The 21,859-nt window shown below is 43.2% G+C and overlaps 2 protein-coding genes, 1 long non-coding RNA gene and 1 pseudogene across 3 annotated transcripts; 3 read left to right on the top strand and 1 right to left on the bottom strand.

Moving 5' to 3' along the window:
• Nucleotides 1-1,008: 1,008 nt before the first annotated feature.
• On the top strand, nucleotides 1,009-2,139 carry LOC126918542 (uncharacterized). The gene is made up of 2 exons (XR_007711355.1): nucleotides 1,009-1,629; nucleotides 1,866-2,139. It is a non-coding gene; the product is annotated as an uncharacterized LOC126918542 (long non-coding RNA).
• A 2,068-nt stretch (nucleotides 2,140-4,207) lies between these two features.
• Nucleotides 4,208-5,450, top strand: LOC126918532 (galactokinase-like; annotated as a pseudogene).
• LOC126918535 (uncharacterized) lies at nucleotides 4,951-8,521 on the bottom strand. Its single transcript, XM_050726547.1, has 3 exons — nucleotides 8,302-8,521; nucleotides 6,842-7,336; nucleotides 4,951-6,697 (listed from the first exon to the last, which is right to left on the bottom strand). The coding sequence occupies exons 1-3, from the start codon at nucleotides 8,366-8,368 to the stop codon at nucleotides 6,603-6,605; spliced, it is 657 nt and encodes a 218-aa protein (XP_050582504.1). The 5' UTR covers nucleotides 8,369-8,521; the 3' UTR covers nucleotides 4,951-6,602.
• Nucleotides 8,522-9,516: 995 nt separating this feature from the next.
• Nucleotides 9,517-16,010, top strand: LOC126918518 (toll-like receptor 7). The gene has a single exon (XM_050726505.1). The coding sequence runs from the start codon at nucleotides 10,340-10,342 to the stop codon at nucleotides 14,513-14,515; it is 4,176 nt and encodes a 1,391-aa protein (XP_050582462.1). The 5' UTR covers nucleotides 9,517-10,339; the 3' UTR covers nucleotides 14,516-16,010.
• The last annotated feature ends 5,849 nt before the right edge of the window (nucleotides 16,011-21,859 follow it).

The raw sequence follows: 21,859 nt of genomic DNA, 5'->3' as shown, positions 1-21,859 counted from the left end.
CTTGGGCGCATATTCGAATCTCACTGAAACTCTGTCGCTCGTACGTTCGCTCTCTCGTTTCGTTTTTGTTCACGACCGTCGATCCGCGCTACGACACAACGCGACGCGACGCGAAATCGCGACGTCCGCCGTCCGTATCCGTATCTGTTTCCCTGTGACTCGCCTAGTCAGCTCCTTGTTCCTAGACAACGTGTCGCGGGTATATTTGCAGAAGCATAGCAAAAAACGTTGGTCCGTTAGGACGAAACCGTGGGGAGAATTGGACGGAAGGTCGGAAGTAAGGGAATACTGAACGTCACGAATGTAAGGAGGAAACGGAGAAAGAAGCAACGAAGAAAAGGAGAGAGCAGAAGAACGCGATTTAGCAGTTGAGGAAAGGAGCGAGAGCGAAAAGTAATGGTGGACGAGAGTGGCTGACTGTTTATACAGAGAGGAAAGGAGGGAAAGATCGGGAAGAGAACACGGGAGATGGATATAGATGAGGACGAAGTGTGGTAGAGAGGAAGTTGCGAGCCCCACACCGAAGGCGAGCAGAGGAGAGGCAAAATAGAGGGATACGAGACAGAGAGAGAGAGAGAGAAAGAGAGAGCGTGCTCTTATTGACAAAGGACAGGGACTCCGCCCCTGTCGAGAGAAAGTTACACTCACGTCTGCGCCTCTTTTCTGTTGAACGATCCACGCGCTCTCACAGAGAACCCTGGAATTTCGCTTCTGTGCTTCTTTCCCAAAAATCGAATCTTTTCCGTATCATTCTCGTCCCAACTATCACCCACGATGTCGAAAGACATCTCATTCGTCTTTGGGCGTGTAGCGCTATGTTTACTCGCGTGAAACACGGATTAACGACGACAAAAAAAACACATATCTAATGCATACAAAATACCGTTTCGTTTCCTAGTACGTGAAAAGGAACGGCGTTAGATCTTGAAATATCTAACAACCGTTCTACATAAGACATCGTTTGCCTATAACGAAAGTTCTAGTGTAGCGAATCGTACGAAGAATGTACAAAAACATGAGTCGAATATTAATTTTTCTTTTTTTCATCGTATACACGTTTATGTTTAGGTTGCGACGGTCGTGTGCATAAGCCGGCAGTGCTCTCTCTCGATTCGATTTCGATACAGTTTAGGTATATAACTTCCGTATCTCTGAGATTCAAGCTTCATACTGTGATAATTATGCGAATATTCGTGACGTACAACTCATTATTGTATCAGCGCGGACAACCGTACGCCGCGTATGGCTATTTCACAATTTTCATTGTACCATCTGCGGTAACATACAAGCATAGTTGGTAAGAGGATACTGTAAACTGTTTTATGTTTCTAGCCAAACAGCCACGCACACCAGCGATTTGTACATTGAAAAAAGAATTTTATTGACGCTGCTACGCAACATCATGACACATTTTACATCCCCTGGGAAACATCGCGTCGTGTCGCGTTTCTTGCATTCGTGAAATTATTATTAAAGGGAATAAGTAATTATTATAAATAGTTATTAATCTGTTAAATGCGGAATTTAATTTCAAAAATCCTTTACAGAGCGCGCAGATAAAATCAAGCAATGACGAATATACACGTCGAATGCAGAACAAATGTTCTTATTATAAATTTTACGAAAAAAGTAAGTCAAAATGATGAAGGATTATATTTTTATTCGATAAAAAATGAACAATTCATTGTTCATTTGTTCATTGTAAAAATTGCCAAAAAAATAATAAAATTCATAAAGAAGAAAAATTTAAGAAATTCAGTTGATTTCAGTGTGGTATTTTTCAAAGCAAGATATCACATAAAGTGACACTTCCTTAAATCGAGCACCAGTAATGTGACTCCTTACGAATTCCATTTTTTGAGCAGATGGCACATCTTCGAAGTAGATTTGCTTTTGATGGTGTAGCTGATATAAAGTTATATAAGCTGATATAGAACACAAAACAATTCGAGGAATAGCTGATATACACAACAAAGTACACAAAACAATTCGAGGAATAGTCGATATATGCACTTATGGGAATAATCGTGTAATCAAACTTTTTTTTTATTAACATGATATTTACTGAAAGTATAAAGGAAACATACCACTAAATGTCATTTATATTATTTTTTATTAAAACTGAGTTTTTATAGTAAATGGTAATTTTTATTTCACATGATGAGTATACACGTCAACGGGATCGAAATAAAGTTTTGGATTGACGTGTTTACACGTCGAATGTAGTTAATTGGTTAAAAAGGAAGAGTCTTCGAAAACGTGTAATCCCGGTTAGGAAGCAAATATTTTTGACAAACAAGAGAAAAACAAAAGAATGATCTATCTAAGGACCACGCTGTTTTCAAACATTGATATTTTCATCACATGTAGTTTACTTCTCTCAGTTTATGGCGCTGTTCCGCAGTCTCGGGTATCTCCCTTCTACGAAAGCATCGCGAATGTCACGTTTCGACATCATTTGCATAATCGGAGAGAAGGAGCGAAATCAATGAGACGGAGAAACGAGAAAAATTGCAATTACCACGATATGTGGTGTTAAATCGATTTTTGCAGGAACAGTTCAAGGAGAAAACGCACGGTTCGCACGATTTCGTTCCCTACGTTGCACGTTTCGTCGAATCTCTATGACGCGCAAAACAAAACGACGAAAGAAAAGCCAAAGTCCCGGGTCCGGGACTCGAGCGTTTCGTTCGTTTCTCCGGAATGTCAGAAATATCAATCAAAAATATGCTGATTCGTAACACTTGGGGAAATTATAGCTAGATGATTTTTCTCAGAATGAACGATAAATCCAGTAGTATCCATATGGCGTGTATCGCTTCCATGCCAGTCAATTTATCGAACAATAAAGTAAGAGTTCCCATCGAATCGTTCGTGGATAATATACATATGATATTGCACGATATATTTGAGTCTAAATTTGTTAACTCGTAAACAATCTGATCGATTCGATCCTTCGAAAAGACAAAATATATAACGCGTTTTAGTTTTCAAAAGAAATTTCAAGTTTGTGAAGTCGATGATATAATTTTAAATATGAACTAGATAGTACAGAAAAGCTTATTTTTATGTCTCATCTTTCAAAATTTTCTTGCACACATATTCCATACACGTAATTGTGTTTACATATCGTCGTACAACTATAAATTTAAGCTATAGAATATAATATTAAGCATAATATATAATACAAGTTAATAAGATATTAATGTCATCACTACGTAAGATAGAGTTTTCTGCTACGAAACTTCTAAAAATTTTAAAAGAATAAGACTTAAGAATTAGAAACAAAATTTAATATGATTATGATTAATTGCGGTTAAATATAAACCGTGATGATAATACGCGTGTTGATTAAATATACGTATTACGTTCACGTTTAAGAATTTACGTGTCTTCATGCAAGAAACCGTTGTAAATTCCATCATATCGTTTCATCTGATACAGTTTTTAAAGGATTACTACAAATTGGCGAAACCTTATGTAAACAAGCATTTGTCCAAAAAATTCCACGTTTAGATGAATTAAGATCTCTGACCGAACAGGAATTTATTAATTCTTATGGATTAATCCCTACCTGCGCGGTATTTGCGCCCGGATGTTTAACCATAGCTGGCAAGAGCGCCAATTTCGTGGAAAGTAAATCGTTATCCATGGTAGGTGCAAATTCAATCATTTCTGCGATGATGATTCATCGCGAGTCCCGACTTTTCGCTTGCACGATCACTGAATATGTACTTTCCTACGATCGTGCCGCACGGAAGCAGCAATAACGCGTGTAACGTCACACACATACATACACACACATTTGCTTGGTTTATCTTCCCTTGAAATAAAACAGGCCATTCAACTTGTCACGTTAGTGGTTGGTAAACGCAATCACGGCAGCAAATGGTGCCAGGTTAAAACGTTCTTGGAGAATACCGACGGGGAAATGTTCAAGTTTCGCTTGGATGATGAAAATCTTTGCACATTAGCGGAAGAAACTTCGTGGATACGTTGCTAAAAAGGAACGATACGAAGTTTCAAAGATAGCCGAGGTATTAGCCAGTTCGTTTTTCAATCTCCTCGACAATTAAATTCTTTTGAACGCAGCAGATTGTTTAACGCGTTCTTCGTTAATCGAATTTCCATTATCCATGCGTAATTAATTATATTAGCTATATTTTCGCTAATAATCTAGGTAATTTCTGCTGGTATTAAAAGCAAAAAAAATCTATGTAATCAAATTCTTTTTCAACGTTTCCGAGGCTGACAGCCAAGTAAACAAATAGCAACATCACGACGCAAAAAATGCGTACGAAACACGTGTTGGTTGAATGGAATCAATATTGTTAACAGCACACGTTCCTGGCTTTCAAATCGTAATCGTATCCAGCTTACCAGCCAACACGGTCTCGGAAGCAGCTCCGCCCTGGTCGTGGCGTTGTATACATTTTTTGAAGCGATTACAAATACGTATACTGACAATGTTATAGAGAAGACATTGATATGCCACTTGATGGAGAGTTCTTGTAAAGTTCGTACGTCGGATGTTTTAACTTTTGTTATCGGGAACGAGGATGAGATTTTCGCATTCGATGCACGATCCCTTGATATCGATCGATACAATTGGAATGCCATTGATGTTCAATCGATTCTAATCGAATTAAATAATGTTAAAAAAATTAAATTATCGAAACGACGTGGCGACGAACGTAATCGAATATATTGCGAAGAAATTATGACAATGATGAACACAATGTCTCGATAGCGTCCACATCCGATCGGCGTGTCCATGATGGAATTTTTATTTCCGCAAGAAACAATGGAAACGGCCAATGATGTGATTGACAAGGATAAAAGAATAGTGGAAATGACAAATGCGATTAGAAATGAACAGTGGGAAGAATTGGGTAGGATTATTTATCAAATGTTTCGGTATATCATGTAGCTTGATTAATTAACTTGATATTTTGTTTTGCCATTGCATAGTATTAATATCGTATAATTCATATAAGCAAGTATTTTACATAGCTTGTTAAAATATTACACGGAATGTAAATACAATACACTATTTAGGCTGTAGTTTTTTTTAAATATATATATTTAGGTATCTTTTCTTATAATAGCAGGTCGCATATTCGACTTCAATTAATATGTTTCAAAATTAGTTTATTTATGTACCGCACATGTTTCCTTAAAAATAACTGAACTCTCGTTACGTTTCTCTGCAAACTTCGATTTAACGTACATTATAGGAAAGCTCTTACAAGAAAATCATCGTTCTACGTGTAAACACTTAAAATTTTTACCCGATGATATTAAACGTAACAAAAACATATTCGAAACTATAGAAAGAGTTTTAAGGGCCAGTGTTATTGATTACGGTACATCTATCGTCACATTGGTAATTTAATTACCTTCTTTTAAAAATAAAATACTTACTTTAAAAAAAGAAAAAAAAAGGAAAACGGAACGAAATAAACGAAAACTAAATCTCTATACATTTTGCTCGTATCAGAAAGAAAGAAAAAAGTCTAAATATAAATGAAAATAGGTATTATACGATTACATTAAGTAAAATATTAATTAGCATATTACATTTCCTTATGAGCCGAAAACCAAGTTCAACATTTGTTGTAATCATATAACTATGTCTCCCAACAGGTACAAAAATCGAAACTAAAAACTTTCATTTTTTTTTTTTTTGACTCGTACGAAAATTCCTCAACAAGAATATTATTTAATGAAGGCATGTACAGGAGCATCTATAATTTATACGTACGAACGACCCTTATACCCTTAGAATATAAAATATTCTTCACACCCGAAATTAATAATTAAATATCATCTCAGTAAGAAAAGTAATATTGGAAAATATAACCATAGAAAATATGTCATAGCGGAGTTCGTTTATACCATATCATTATTTATGTGCAAATCTCCTAAACTTTAATCGAACTCTTTTAAACGTCTCATACTTAATCCTTTTACATATTTTGTTCTTACTATGAATATACACGTAGGAACCTTTATATCTGTGTACATTTCATCGTTTTTATATTATTTTAACCATTGTTTTTATGTATGGCAACAGCTGATAAACGAGTTTAATTAAAGAAAAATAGAAGAGTTTTACGAAATAATTTTCATTTGAGCAGAAAATATTACGTGGACTTGTTATAGTGCAAAATTGATCTTTTTGATGGAATGTGTATTTGATTGGTCGTCAACTTGCGTACGCAAATTACGCATGCGCATAGTAATACTATATTTGCTTTTCTATTTCTCTCCTCCTCTCACGCCCTCAAGATTCTCTTTTTCCTCTTCTTCTATGCACATAGTATTCGTTCTTTCTTTTTCATAAATATAAACGCTATTACAATGCGCGTGCGAACATACGAAGAGACAATACTATAATGCGTGTAACTCGTCTTTGTCATTGGGTACAAAGAAACGAAATTCGCGTTTGCACATCACATTACTAAGAGCACTTAAACCACGCGACACTTAAGTGCGTTATAAAAATACGTAATATTATTATGGTAAAATTCATAGTTTCCAGTTCGAACAACTGCATTTACTTATTGGAAAATGGAATTTTCGCGATGACAATATTTGTATCATAGCGTGCGGTAGTTTTGTTCATTGAATGCTCTATAGAATTTCCAAGTGATTACACCAATTACCATTAAACATGTAGCTAAAATGATGCCACCTAGAAAAGGGAAACATTTTACTTAATCATGTGATAACATTGCAAGCTTCAACGTACGCATGTATTTCTAAAATCTCCAAGCGAAATGACTATTTGAGGAAGCAACAAAATACACACAAGTAGAATGTATCGTTTCCTACTTACCTAAAAAGCTGAGTCCATCAAAGTGTCGTTGTGTATAAGATGGAACAACTTTTGTCGATGATGGAACTGGAGTAGTTATTGGTGTTGATGAAACGATAGGTGTTGTATTGTTCATAGTAGTAGGTGTAACTATAGTCGTAGATGTAGATTTTTCAGACGTAGGTGTTTGTTTGGTTGTTATTGATGAAGTTGTAGGTGTTGAAGTTGTACTTGTTGTTGAATTGGTAGATTCTGTACGATGATCATTGTCAGGAACAGTATCGGTTTTTGTTTTGTTACCAATAGTGATGTTAGTAGTAGCAGCAGGAATAGTATCAATGGTTCTGGTAATATTGTCTTTGACATCGGCATTTTTAGTTACATTGGTACTAGAATCCTTAACAGAATCCTTAACTGGTGCAGCAGGACTCGAGGAATTTTTAATAGATGCAGTACTATTGACTAGATCCACTGTCTGCTGATTGATAGATTTAGTATCTCCTTGGGTCGTAGCAGCTGTGTAAAGAATTAATATTACATGTATTATTATAAAATCTTTGCTTTGAAGCTGCTTATAACAAAAAAGAAAGTTTATTAAATAAGAAATGAATTAAACGTAATTATAAATGAAAACAATATTAACGAGATATAATTTAGTTTAAAAAAGAAATGAATTTGTACATTTTTAAAAATGAGTAATAACGTAAAATAAAATTAATCGAAGTAAAACGATATCACGTAAAAGAGCTGAAGGTCTCATAGAAATGAATAAAATTGTGCAAGATGATTATTTACTGTATCTAATAAAATTTAGCGATTATATTCGTTAGATCGCAAAATATCCTGCCGTATGGCTAAGCGTATAGACATTCGTAAATATAAAATCGATAATGGTAAAATTCTACAGCAACATAGTAAATTTCATAGTACATAGTACATGATTAATTAAAGAGTGCGAATAAATGATTGAAGGATTAAACGATTAAACGATTATACGATAAAAAGATGAAGGATTTTAGGTACGCCTATGTTTCTAGAGACATCGAGAAATATAGCAAGGGTCTGTCTTGTGTAATACGAAACAAGTGAACGTGCTACTGCGTGTAAATGAAAAATGCCTGTAAATACGCGAGACAGTACGTTATATATTGCTATTTCTCGCGAAAATGGAATATTTTACGCGATGTTTCGAGAAGTATTAAAAACATAGATTCAATATGTATCAACGTAACAATAGTTAAATGTGAAACGTTTATTAAACGCCACGTAGATGACCGATGTTCGACAGAGAATTTTCCGTTAAAGTCGATTATGTTTCGTGCACATATTAAATAAACGAAGGCACGCACCATCAACGGTACACGTAGCTTGAACAAAATATTACAAGAAAACGGCGCAGTACCGAATTGATTAGTAAATTAAGAAACAAAGTTAATGAAGCAAATATGTACATGGTGAAATATTAATATGTATGTACTTACCATTATCGGCCGCGATGCAACAAATTGCCGTAGCTAATAAAACGCAGGTTATATACACTAATCTCATTTTTACGGCGAAAATGCGAACAATCTCAACAGTCGAGTATGATTTTTACCAAAAGCCCGATGTCGTTGAATGGATTCTCCGCTACAAACAAGTATAGAAGCGTAGAACGTAAGCTTCTACCAAAGCTGAAATTGAACTGATCGCTGTCGCTAGCATCAGCTTCCACTTCCACCAATTGCAACTGTACGAAGACAGTAGCGACGCTATACGTAATATGTGTATAACTTTGGTTTTTAAACATATTCCCTAGATCATTCTTAATTTCTTGTTTACCACAGATCTCCTCTAAACAATATTTTTTGTCGCCAATCTCCAAGACTTAATTTAGAATTTAAATGCTGTAACCTAAAACATATGTATTCAAAACATGTACATGTATGTACCTAAAACATATGTATTCAAAACACTCATTAATTACTCATCAACGATCTTCCAATTTAAAGAGAAGAGATTTAATATAAATAAATAAATATGCATACTTCCATTAATTTTTTTTTATTTGGATAGTAAAATAATTTACGTGTGTGTGAAGACTTGGCAGCACCTGGAGATCAGCGGATCACAGATTAAGAATCGCGGTCGTAAATGGTTTGTATGACGTAATCAAAAAATTGTAGACATTTTTGCTTCATGCATTATCGGCAAAAATTTGGTAAATTAAAATATCATGTCACTCGTATAACGTTTTTCAATATACATATCCTCTACACTCTACATTGTTGCATGATATATTATACGCGTTTGATTGATTTTATGTAAAGCATATAAAATTAATTATTTGATGAAAAAGAATATCGTAATACAACGGAGAATACTGGAATTTTCTCGAATAAACTACATTATATGTATAGGTTACTCGTGTACAGGGTTATTCGAAATACGTGAAAACGTTATGAAAGGTAGGATAGATTCGGTATTTAATAGATGAAAATGGGATATTTTCGAAGAAAATGAACGAAAAAGGAAAGGAAGAAAACGATTCGTTGCTTGGAATATTTGAAGAGCTTTACAATTGAAATCTTGAAGTAGTATCGACCAAGGGATTTTCTAACAACTTAGCATAATCGTTGTAATTGGGGTAGAGAAAAAATGCACCAACCAGTAGGGAGTGGAGTAAAACCGGTGAGGTGCACGTACCAAAGCGTATATGGACGTTATGTTGTTTTACATTCTGTTCTTGTTCGTGGCGGGTTGTTTGCAGGATATTGTAATAGAGTGGCGCACTCTGGCGTTGTAGCGAGACATCGAAGAGGAACGGTCGGGAATGCCGATGATGCGCGGTCAGCGGTCTGCTGGATCAGTGCTGGTGGTTGATGCGAAGCGAGTGTACGGTAGTGCACGGTCGCTTCGCGTACACGGCTTTGTACGAACTGTTTTCGTTCTGTCGGTGTTTCGTTAAAGCGTGCTCGTACTACTTGATGTAACCGCGTGAAAACATTCTCGGTAGGGAAGATATAGACGACGAAGGTTGATCGCGAGATAAAAGCGACGAAGAGGTGTAATCTTTTCGAAAGAAAGAACAGTTGGAAGCGAGGGTAGCGAGTGACGAAGGACGAGCCGAGGAGCGTAGGGCAGGGTGCCTCGCCACCGGCCTACGAATAAACGACAAGAGAAATGGGCCGGTCCGTACTTACGTGATAGGAGGTGCATGAGCGCGCGCGCGCTCGCACTCGCCTGCGTGTGTATGTGCGTGCGTGTGTCATCATCGCTGTGCGAGTGTGTACGCGAGCGAGGGGGCGAGAAAGGGTGAAAATAGTTTGATTAGATTTGGAAAGTGATTGAGAGCCGATCTCGGGGGCTGGTGGCGGAGGTGGTGGAGGTGGAGGTGGAGGAGGTGGTGTTGGTGTTGGTGTCGGTGGTGGTGGTGGTTGTGCTGGTGGTGGTGGCGGTGGTGGTGGTCGCGATCGCGATCGCGTCCGTCTCTCGACTCTGAACTAACCGAAAAGCCGTGCGCAACCATCGTCACGCAAGATGACAGCGAAGTATGTTTTTATCACGCTGATGAACGCGGCTTTTCTTTGCCTGGCATCAAGTATACTCTCGGAATCGGCCGGAGCTTCCTGCAAGTGGTTGTCAGAGGGTGGGAACGACACGCGGTCCGCGGACTGCACCCTTCGAGTGTTGGATCCTGGCGCGATCACCGGTCTGGTTGCGTCGCTCGACGGCGCTCTCAAGCTACGGATACGTTGCAGTGACGTCCATCACTTCGAGAGTAGCTTCAACGCTCACAGTTGGCAACGTTTGACCAGCTTGCACGAATTGCACGTGCACGGCTGTAAGGTACTGCGGATACCAGAGGGTGCGTTTCAACCGCTTCTCGAGTTGAAGAAACTGACTGTGCAAACGTTCAACGCTGTATGGGGTGCCAGCCGTTTTCTCGAACTCGCGCCGGACTCTTTCCATGGTTTGCGCGAATTACACACTTTGGAGATCGTGGAGAGCAACGTGCAAGCGTTGCCGGCGAAACTACTCTGCTCGCTGGATAATCTGCAAACGTTGAATCTAACGGAGAATCGTTTGCACGACGTGAGCGACATCGGATTAAATCGACGCGGTGGCGACTCGGTCGAAGGAATGGAAGTAGTCGAGGGAGCCGACGGGACCGACGACGATTCGCCACCGTGTCGCGCGGACATTCGAATTCTAGATCTGTCGCGTAACGAGATCACGCGTTTACAAGAGAACAGCCCGTTGCTTGGCCTTCGTCAGCTGCAAGAGTTGCACCTGCAGCGGAACTCGATCGTCGAAATTGCCAGTGACGCGCTCCAAGGGCTGACCGTATTGCGTACGTTTAACGCCAGCTATAATTCGTTGGACTCGTTGCCCGAAGGTCTGTTCGCCAGTACGAGGGAGCTTCGAGAGATACACCTGGCGTACAACGGGCTCCGCGACCTGCCCAGGGGTATATTCACCCGGCTGGAGCAGCTGCTCGTGCTAAATCTTGCGGGCAATCGACTCGGCAGTGACTGCGTCGACGAGACTACGTTTCTCGGACTGATTCGGCTGATCGTTCTCGACCTCTCTTACAACATGCTGACGCACATCGACGCGCGTATGTTCAAGGACCTGTTCTTCCTGCAGATTCTCGATCTTCGGAACAATACAATTGATCGGATCGAGAGCAACGCTTTTCTCCCACTTTACAATCTGCATACCCTCGAGCTGTCCGACAACAAGCTTCACACCGTGGGAGCGCAACTGTTCAACGGTCTGTTTGTTCTGAATCGGCTAACGTTGTCCGGCAACGCGATCGCCAGCATCGATCCGCTCGCGTTTCGCAACTGTTCGGACCTGAAGGAACTGGATCTGAGTGGTAACGAGCTTACGTCGGTGCCGGACGCGTTACGCGACCTCGCTCTCCTGAAAACCCTCGACTTGGGCGAGAATCGGATTAGCAATTTCTACAACGGCTCGTTCCGCAATCTGGATCAATTGACGGGTCTGCGACTGATCGGCAACGACATCGGCAATCTGTCGCGCGGCATGCTCTGGGATCTACCAAATCTGCAGATTCTGAATTTAGCTAGAAACAAGGTGCAACACGTTGAGAGATATGCTTTCGAACGAAACGTGCGACTCGAAGCGATTAGACTCGATGGAAACTTCCTGTCCGACATTAACGGCGTTTTCACCAATATCGCCAGTTTGCTGCTGCTCAATCTGTCGGAGAATCATATCGAGTGGTTCGACTACGCGTTCATACCTGGCAACTTGAAATGGTTGGATATACATGGGAATTTCATCGAAAGCTTGGGCAACTATTACAAGATTCGCGACTCGAAGGTGAAAACCTTGGACGCCAGCCATAACCGTGTTACCGAGTTGTCCCCGTTGTCCGTGCCGGACAGCGTAGAGTTGCTGTTCATAAATAACAACTACATCAGTCTGGTACGACCTAACACGTTCAGGGACAAAGAGAACCTGACCAGGGTCGACATGTACGCGAACATGATCGAGACGATGGAGCTGACGTCGTTGCTGTTGACCAAGGTACCGGAAGATCGAGCCCTGCCGGAGTTCTACATCGGTGGAAATCCGTTTAACTGCAACTGTTCGATGGATTGGCTGCCAGCGATCAACAATCAGACATCGACCAGGGAGTATCCACGTATCATGGACTTGGACAACGTAATGTGTCGTACATCCGGACCACGTGGCGTAGCCATCGTGTCCGCGTCAACGGCCAGGTCCGAGCAGTTTCTCTGCCGCTACGAAGCCCATTGTTTCGCCTTGTGCCATTGCTGTGATTTCGACGCGTGCGACTGTGAGATGACCTGTCCGGCAGGTTGCAAGTGCTACAACGATCGCACATGGAACACGAACGCCGTCGATTGCTCCGGCCTGACCGTGGAGGAGATACCGCGACGGATCCCGATGGACGCGACCGAGGTCTACTTGGACGGGAACGTGTTGCGCGAGTTGCAGAACCATGTGTTCATAGGACGAAAGAACATGCGAGTGCTGTACGTGAACGCCAGTGGCATCGAATCGATCCAGAACCGTACGTTCAACGGGCTGAACAATCTGCAGATTCTTCATCTGGAAGACAATCGAATACGCGAGCTGAAGGGGTTCGAATTCGAACGTTTGTCCCACCTGCGCGAACTCTATCTGCAAAACAATCTGATCGGATTCATCGGTAACCTGACCTTCCTGCCGTTGCGTTCGCTCGAGATATTGAGACTCAGTGGAAATCGATTGGTGACTTTCCCGGTATGGCAGGTCACTCTGAACGCTCGCCTCGTCGAGCTGTCTCTCGGCAGCAACCCGTGGTCCTGTCGATGCAAGTTCTTGCAAGAGCTGTCCTCGTGGGTTTCCGACAACGCGCATAAGGTGGTGGACGCTAGCGACGTTTGGTGCTACTACGGGGGGGACGCGAGGCCAGCGTACCGGCGCCGTTTGAACGTCAACGAAACGGTCTGTTCCGATTACTTTTCTCAAGGTGGCGTCATCGAGAGTATCATGGTTTCCGATTACTTGCCTCTGGTGGCCGCAACGCTCTCGGCGGTGCTGGTTCTTCTGGTGATCGTCGTGCTCGCCTTTATATTCCGCGAACCGGTCGGTGCGTGGGCGTACTCCAAGTACGGTTTACGGTTTCTGCGGGCCGGCAAACCGTCGGGCAAGTCGAGCGGTGCCGCGACGATGCCGGCTGCGGCTGCACCGATGGCCGCCGCGTGCTGCGACGCCGATCGCGAACGCCTCTACGATTGTTACGTTTGCTACAGTCCGAACGACGAGGATTTCGTGGTGCATTCGTTGGCGATGGAACTGGAGCACGGCACCGCAGGATTTCGGCTGTGCCTGCATCATCGCGACTTACCATGCGTACTTCGTGCTTCCGCACCGGCCCCGATCGTCTTGGAAGCGGTGGACGCGTCCCGCCGTGTCCTCATCGTTCTCACTCGTAACTTCGTGCAAACCGAATGGTCCCGTTTCGAGTTTCGCGCGGCGCTTCACGAAGCACTCCGGGGACGAGCGGCGCAGTTGATCGTCGTTCAAGCGGGACACGCGTGCCCGGAAGTGGAACGCGATCCCGAGCTACGATCGTACCTTCGAACCGCGGCGGCGATCCTTACCTGGGGCGAGAAGAGGTTCTGGGAACGTCTCCGATACGCGATACCGTCATCGGTCAATACGATGATGAATCCCGCCGATATATCCGTCGAGAGTAAATCGTCGCCCCTCGTTTACAAGCGTAACATCAACACGTACACGTTGGACTGTATCGGTAGCGAGAAGACGAGCGTGTCGACGCTACGCTCCCAAGAACGTGGTCAAAGATCCCTGTTTAAAGACTCATCGTCCTCGCCAACGACCGCGTTGATGTTGCAACACGCGCCGCCCGCCTATTCTTGCGGCACGGTTTCCATGCCTCAGCAACAGCTGCCACCTTCGTCGCCGCAGCCTAGGCTGACCGTCAATCACGCCTATCGAGACGCGATTACCGTGCCAGGTAGCAATCTCATCGGCACCAACAACACCACCATCAGCAGCGGCAGCAGCGAGGATCACAGGAGACCGCTGTCCGAGCACATATACTCGTCCATCGACTCGGATTATTCCACGTTGGAGAGAACCGCCTGGAGACAGCAACAACCGCCGCCTCCGCCACCGCCACCATCTTCCGGCCAGGCCTATCTCGTCTAGCTTCGCGCGCACCGATTCTCTTCTGCTTGTGATATACCTTGGATAAACGTGAACGAGGAGCTTCTCTTGCTTTTTGTGTTCCGTTTCACTGCCGTTTCACTACCGTTTCACTGCCATTTTACTGTCGTTTCACTACCTGTCGCAAAGGGGACGGTACGAACGTCGAGCGTCTGAGTATCTAAGCGTCCAACTGGCTCCAACGAACTAGCCGACTAACCAATTTGGACAATCGATAAACGAAACATATATTTTCTCGATTTTTAATTCGCGTATCGAGTGTCCAAGGTTATTAGGGGAACGGGAGAGAACATCGAATTCGATTCGCGTCGCCACTACATATGTACCTCGAGAGATCGTCGTCGAGCTGCTGTCGCCTTTTCACAGGCTGTGCTTAAAACGAGGGAGACGTTGTTAGTAGCGATAGAGGAACGCGCGATTAGCCCAAAGCATATACTATGTTACACGCGACTACTATCCAAATATTTGTCCGCGACGATCTTTTTTCTTTTCTCGTGAAACGCGCTCTTGCTTTGTTTGATCGGTAAAGGCGTGATTGTTCACTTTTCCACTCTTGCCTGTTCCCCCATCTCCCCTTTTCCCATCCCTTTTCTTTTTCCCCTATTCGGTCTATTCCCCTATTCCGTCTCTCTTTTTCTCCTTTTCTCCTCTTCTATGTACCTCCCCATCCCCGCCAGTTATCTCTGGTCCCCGTCTAGCAGGCTCCTCTCTCTTTCGTTGTACAACTAATTGCGCGCGCGCGCGCGCGCCCACAAACTGTATCGTGCGAATTTCTGAATGGCGTCTCGCGAGAATCTAGTTCGACGGACACTCTCTTCTCCGCTCCCTCTTCCACTTGGCTCGACGACTTTACACCGAGCAATAAAGTATATAAACACACGCCGTCTCCTTTGCGCCGTGAAATCGGTTTTAATGGCGATTTAGGGCCACGCTCTTGTACATATCTATTATTATACGGAAGAAAGGAAACGCAATATGTAAATAAGATTGCAAAATGTTGCAAGTTTGTGTCGACGTACGTGTACATTGTATATATATATTATAACTATCAACTATACATATACGAGAGGGAACGATACGTCGATTCGGACGTGTTACGGTTTTATCGGCGCGTAGAAAGAGAGAGAGTTTTAGCTTCGATTTTGAATTCTCGACTAGATAGACGATGACTTTTTGTAATTTTATATGTCCGGTCCGATGATAACACTGTACGATATGTAAATATGTATATCACAAAACGTTTCGCCTCGTGTAAAATATTATTCGCCGCGTAAGAGTAAAAAGGAAGGGAGGAAGAAGTTACGAAAATACAAATCGAGAAACAAAGCTCGTAATTATGAGTGAGAAACGGAAAAAATGGAATAGCATGCGCTTTGCGATACTGTGAACTACGACACAGGTTGCGCGTATGTCGTAAACTTAACTGTATACTTGATTTATTTAAATCATGTGAATAAATTTATAAAATACGTTATTACACGCTTGCGAGCCTATACCCCGATTCTGCAACCGCTTCCCAATCCGCATACTGATTTCTACGCGCGTGGATACTCTAATATATTGTATACATCGTACATACTACAGCGTAGTACGAGTCTTGGACCATCCACTTTTTTGCCATTTTCTATCTCCGATAGTCTAAGACTATCCTTGTCGCTCTGTGACAGTTTCTCCGCGTGTAAACTTCCGTTCTTGCCTAGATTTTTCTCGGAAAGCTGATTTCCATAGTCTTTCGCTCGTATCCTTTCATAGAAACGTTCGCGAGTCGAGGGAAACCATAAACACGTAGTGGATTGCGATGGCAATATCTTCGATCTCCGTTTCTCTATAACAGCACGTGGAAACGTTTGTTGAAAGTATGTTCGCTTGCCACTGTGTAATATGGATAACGTGGATGGTTTGAAACTCGCCCACGATACTATTATACCTTGTTTCGATCAAATTTTCTCGTCTGTCGTACGAAATTAGTCACGTAATCCGCGCGTAAATATTTCACGCGATACTTAAGTAAGTAGGTAAGTGTGCATCCTTCCTACTGTTCCGATGGAAAAACGCTAAATTTTTTCATTTTCGTTCTCCCCTTTTTTCCAGTGAGTATTTCTACGTTATCGTCATACGTCATTTATAGCGTATTTTTTGCCACTATATTTTAGCTGGTATTGTTCAAACAAATCGAAAGAGATACAAGCCGAATTGATCGTGTGTTTACGCCACGTATGCTTGTTTTCAAATACATATTCCATCCCACGTTTGATCAGAATATTTGCAAATATATTCTATGGAAATGACCTGTGTAACGGTGTGTTGTTTCTCATATAACCGTCGTTGTCGTTACATATACCGTACTATGTACTATATAGATCGCGAACGGAACATTGATCCTAGTCAGCGCCACCGCGCACTCACTGCACACCATCTGCACACTTACATTATTAATGCGCCTACTCCACCGCCGCAGGCTCCACGTACCACAAAGACCAATGTTTCTATTTGGAAAATCTTTTTCTCTCTCGACAAACGGACAAACGATCGACGACATTCCCACTTCTCAACATCGACCAAACTAGAGATTCGTGAATCGTCGTCGAGAGTTCCGAGTACATACCGACGTACTATATGCTTCTCGTTTTGTCTTCGATCGCGTTTCGTAAGCCAACTTCCCTCGTTGGGAAAATCTTTCAACGTGCCTCGTTCGCAGAACGATGACAGCGAAAAAAGAAGTTATACACGACGGTCGCGTACTCAACGTACTCAACGTGTGATACACGTTTTTATTCCATAGAGAAGAGCTTACTAGGTGTAGGGAAATAAAACGAGCCCGAGGAAAGTTTGTCAGTAAAGTTTTAACCGCATAGTTGTTCCAAGTGCTGATAGAAATCTGTCTCGTTCTCTTTTGTTTCCCTTTGTACGTTCGTTCTTCGTTGCTCTTCGTTCGTCCATTCGTTTACGTCTCTTTATCCTTTTTTTCTACGTATAGCGAGCGAGCAGCCAGGTGTCGTTGAAGCGCGCTAGTATCGCGTAGATATTCGTAAAATATAACTTGCGCGGTGCTCCGGTAATCGAGTGCGAGTGGGCAGTACGCTGGAAACCAGTTTTCTCAGTTCACCGCGGTATGTAAGTACAGCTGTAATTACTGGCACACCGTACTTATGCCGGCCACGTGATCGAATCTAGCCATAGGCTCATAGGGAATCGAGTCTACGGGGCATTCTCGGCGTGGAGCGGCGCGGTGCGCGAGCGCGCGATCTTTGCGGTATCCGCGAGAACCGCGCGCCAATTTCCGTTCCGTATCGTGCCGGTAAGAGCGCGCACAAGGCGGGTCGATTCCACGAGGTTTGCTCTCACTACTGCACCACGCGATTCAGGAGAAAGGGAATTCACGGATAAAACGGTCGAGCGTCCTCGAGATTCGCCAGAGCACCTTTCACCGGAGATGAAAAGAGAGAGGAGGGGGTGGGCGCCACGCGTCGCGTCAAGTTCGTTATATGGGTCGTTCTTGCGAAACACCATTGAGGACTAAAGCCGAGCAATTGTCGGCCTTGAAGATCGCGTCCGATCCCAATGGCGCAACCGACAGGACATTGGCCTGCATCCGATCCCTGTATGCCCCGGTATGCTCCGCGATTTACATACCGGCCTTACGTATCTTACACGCTTCCTACATCCCGCTTGTTCCTTCTCTTTCTTTTTTCTCTTCTTCTTTTTCCCCTATCTCGTCATACCTTCGCCTTCCCTCTTCTCGACGACAACAAAATAGTAGTAATCTTCCCGTTGGTATATTGCTCTTTCGATCGGTAACTCCCTTATCGATAATGAAATCAATTTTGCGCCGAGTTTCACCTCCGCCTTCGACAGTTACGCCCCTGCTTCCCGCTACCCCGCTTCCCTGTTTTCTTTGCCCTGGTAACGATGCAATGCCAAGCGGCTCAGGGAGAGATCTAATACCGATTCTTTTTGTCGGCAGATCTCCTTCCCTCTATCTTCTCTCTTTTTCTCTCTCTTTCTTTCTACATTGTGACGATAACCTTTACATATCCTCCTGGATCGAATTGTCATACGATACATATGCCGATGTATTCCAAAAGACCGACGTCCCATGCTCCGGCCTTACGGGGGTCTAAGACGTTTCGTCAACAACAAGTCAACAATAACGGTCGTCGGCCATTGCAGCTAATGCCTTACGAATATATACCCGTTTTGCTAGTATTTGTCGGTGAGTTTGAAAGCCGCGATATCGTTGGCGGGCTTCGACTTGCGTGACGACTACCATGTTTACGGAGCGAAGTTAGCGCGACTCGTACCGTCGCGCCACCTGCGCCGTTACCTGTGTTTCCTACCCACACGCACCTATTTACAACCACCAACCCATCTACCTATGACTTCGTCCGCCTATCAACCAACACTAATTCGCATCCTTCACCTTTTGTCCCGTGCTGGCACCCGTTAAGCGTACGCCGGTGAACCCAGTAATTTCGCGAAAACTGCCACCACCGTCGTCACTGTCGCCGTTGTTGCATTCTTTGCCTCCTTTTCTATTTTCCTGCTCTTACACACGCTGTTACCCATCGCCACGACGACCAACGACAACGACGACAACGACGACCACGACCACGACCACGACGACGATGACGACAACAAGGACGACGATGCGAATACCACGTGTCTGCACGCGATCCTGTCCTGACATTTGGCTATCCTATTTCCAAGTGTTTCTCAGTATTCGAGACCTCGACCAACAGTTCCTTTAATTCTTAATTGTAACGCTAGATTTACGAGCGGCCCGTTTCTCCCTTCTCGGCAACCTGGCTTCTGTGGAAACGGCCGAGGAAAAGGTCGCTCGGTCAAAAACCTCCAATTCGTTGCTTTTACCCCGGTAAGCGGCACAAGAATCCTTTTGCAGTTACTCGATCCTGTGCTTAGACACGGGAACGGCATAAAAATCTGAGATTCCGTGAATCGAGTAGCTGGACTCTCTCGATGGACTCTTTGAAACATGCGCGTACATACACTCAATGAGGCGGGTAAATGGAACGGATAGCGCGATCTAAACTAGAAGTCTCTGCTGCGTGACTTGTCACCGTGAACGCCACTAGATTTATATACGAATGCTAACTTGTCGCATATTTACTTGGTCGTCGAGTTCCCTTCTCGCGTATACTCCCGCCTTTCTCGACCTTTTCGAGGTACCTTTGCGAGCCTCTAACCCACCTACCAAGCCACTCTCGTCTCGTTTCTCTCTATCTTTCTCTTACTCTCTCCCTCTCTCTTTCTTTCTCTACCATTCAGCCGGTCAGCCCTCGTCTCTTTTGGCTCGCACCCCTTCGCGATGACAAGCCGCAACAATGCTAGAGTAGACAGACTGCCCGACGCCACGAGCAGATACCAACTGCCACACAGCGACGACGACTACCTTTTTTCCTGCTTCCCTTGTCGTTTTTTTTCTACTACCCATGGGGTAGGTACCTATACCTGGCCGCAAACGCCGTGTCCAGGTAGCGAGCCAATCGACTGGTCTGCGTGTATCGACCACCCATATATTCAGAAACTCGTTGCGGGCATCCGAGTGCAGTGATCCGCATAGAATCGTAACTGAAAAGATGGGACAACAACGGTCGGCTCGTTCTCTTAGATTTGTTTGTAATGCCGTTATCTGTTGCACGAGCTTCGCCATACCCTGGATGTGTGCGGATCCACCATGGGATGTGTTTGTTCGTTTGATCGCAAAGGCGAAATAAACCGATCGGGGGAGAGGCAACGTTATTTTTCAGTCTCATATTATCGCATTAACGGTGTAACGTTCGAAATGCTTTTCATGTAATTACCTAATCTGTTTTGTTCTACCGATGAATTAGTCTTATCCGATTCTGATCCATGTACATACGCACTTGATCGTACTTGACATCGGTGTATATACGTGCAAACTATATACGTATGTATCGTTATACATACGCATTATACTTTGTCTTCTTTGCCATTCATTCTTTTCTACCTTTTTACAGATTTTTATTCTCTCATGTGTTTTTACTTGTTCTTTTCTTCTTAATGTGAAGTTTTAATGCGCTGCTTTGGAAATGGTACGGTAAAGCAAAAGGAACGAGAGAGAGAGAGAGAGAATATGATACAGCGGTTCTCGCGTTTTGCGTGCCCCGCGAGTATGCATTCGCTATCCATTGAAAAATTGAATTTATCTTCGACCAGTTTTCTCGCTAATTGTCAATGGGGAGGCTCGCTAAAGTCGCAGATGGAAATCACCGGAGAGTCATCCTTCCATCCAGGTATTTCGTTTTGTTTTCTCGCCAAGCCATCCGCCAGTCATACCGCGGACCGGCGCGGCGTGCGATATCGAATGCACTGAATCGCGTGAATCGCAATGGAACAATAACGATGCCAACGAACATTTTCAATCGCGAGGAATACATACGTCGATGCGGTGTGCCGTTCGCAAAAACAATGAACTAAAAAAGCAATGTAAAAAATAAAGAGAGGCAGAGGGAGAGAGAAAGATAGGAAAAAAGGAGAAAATCGTGCACGATTCTTTTTCCTACCAATTATTGAACGCTCGCCAGTGTTAAACGAACCAAGCACCGCGTGTAAATAGGGGAAACGATTCTCGTACTTTTAAAATATTCCTGCTTGCTCTCTGCTCGACGAATAAAACATGCTGCCGCGCCGGTATGTTTGACGTGGTCGGACTCCATCCACCAGGAGCGCAGCAGGCCGAAATTTTTGAAGGTTTTTAGCGAAGAATGTGTTCCATCGCATGCAATCTTCACTTATGCATTCGACCATCGCGTCGTGGCAGATGCATCCTTGGCATACCTCCACATGCCTACGTATCCCTACTACATTTATATGTATAAATTGGAACCTATGTGTGTAGATTTAACACGTCTATATACGTACGTGTAAAGGGAACATAGCCGGGTCATAGGTAGCCTAGAACTGTGCTCCAAATTCAGGGCAAATCGGTGATTCAATTACGGCGAAATGTGAACGAAAAGCCCGGTGTGATTTATCGTGATACTTTGCGAAATCCAGTCTCAGCTGTCTCAAATAGCGACACGGCGGAAATGATAGAAATCTTTTATGTAATCGGAAAATTGGAACGGAAGATGCCGCTCGATTTTTTACGCTGTATTAGTTCCAGAAGCTCTATATTTTAACAGGCACGTGCTTATGTAACTACGTATATTCCAATTCTAACTTTTATTATTTTGTCCGAAACAAGATTAACGAATTCGTAGGTCGAGCGATCTTTCCAAAATTCAAATCAAATATTTACATAAAATGTTCGAGATGAAAGAGTCTAAGAGACTCTATGGGTTC

The sequence above is a fragment of the Bombus affinis genome, chromosome 7 (genome assembly GCF_024516045.1).
Source record: "Bombus affinis isolate iyBomAffi1 chromosome 7, iyBomAffi1.2, whole genome shotgun sequence".
Lineage (NCBI taxonomy): Eukaryota > Metazoa > Arthropoda > Insecta > Hymenoptera > Apidae > Bombus > Bombus affinis.
This window is presented reverse-complemented; position numbering and strand designations above follow the sequence as displayed.

Bases quoted from the DNA above. Each gene is read 5' to 3' on its own strand.
- LOC126918535 (XM_050726547.1), bottom strand. From the start codon at position 8,368: ATGAGATTAGTGTATATAACCTGCGTTTTATTAGCTACGGCAATTTGT. The intron at 7,337-8,301 runs GTAAGTACATAC...TTCTTTACACAG, and splicing joins TTGCATCGCGGCCGATAATG to CTGCTACGACCCAAGGAGAT. The intron at 6,698-6,841 runs GTAAGTAGGAAA...TCCCTTTTCTAG, and splicing joins TGATGGACTCAGCTTTTTAG to GTGGCATCATTTTAGCTACA.
- LOC126918518 (XM_050726505.1), top strand. From the start codon at position 10,340: ATGACAGCGAAGTATGTTTTTATCACGCTGATGAACGCGGCTTTTCTT.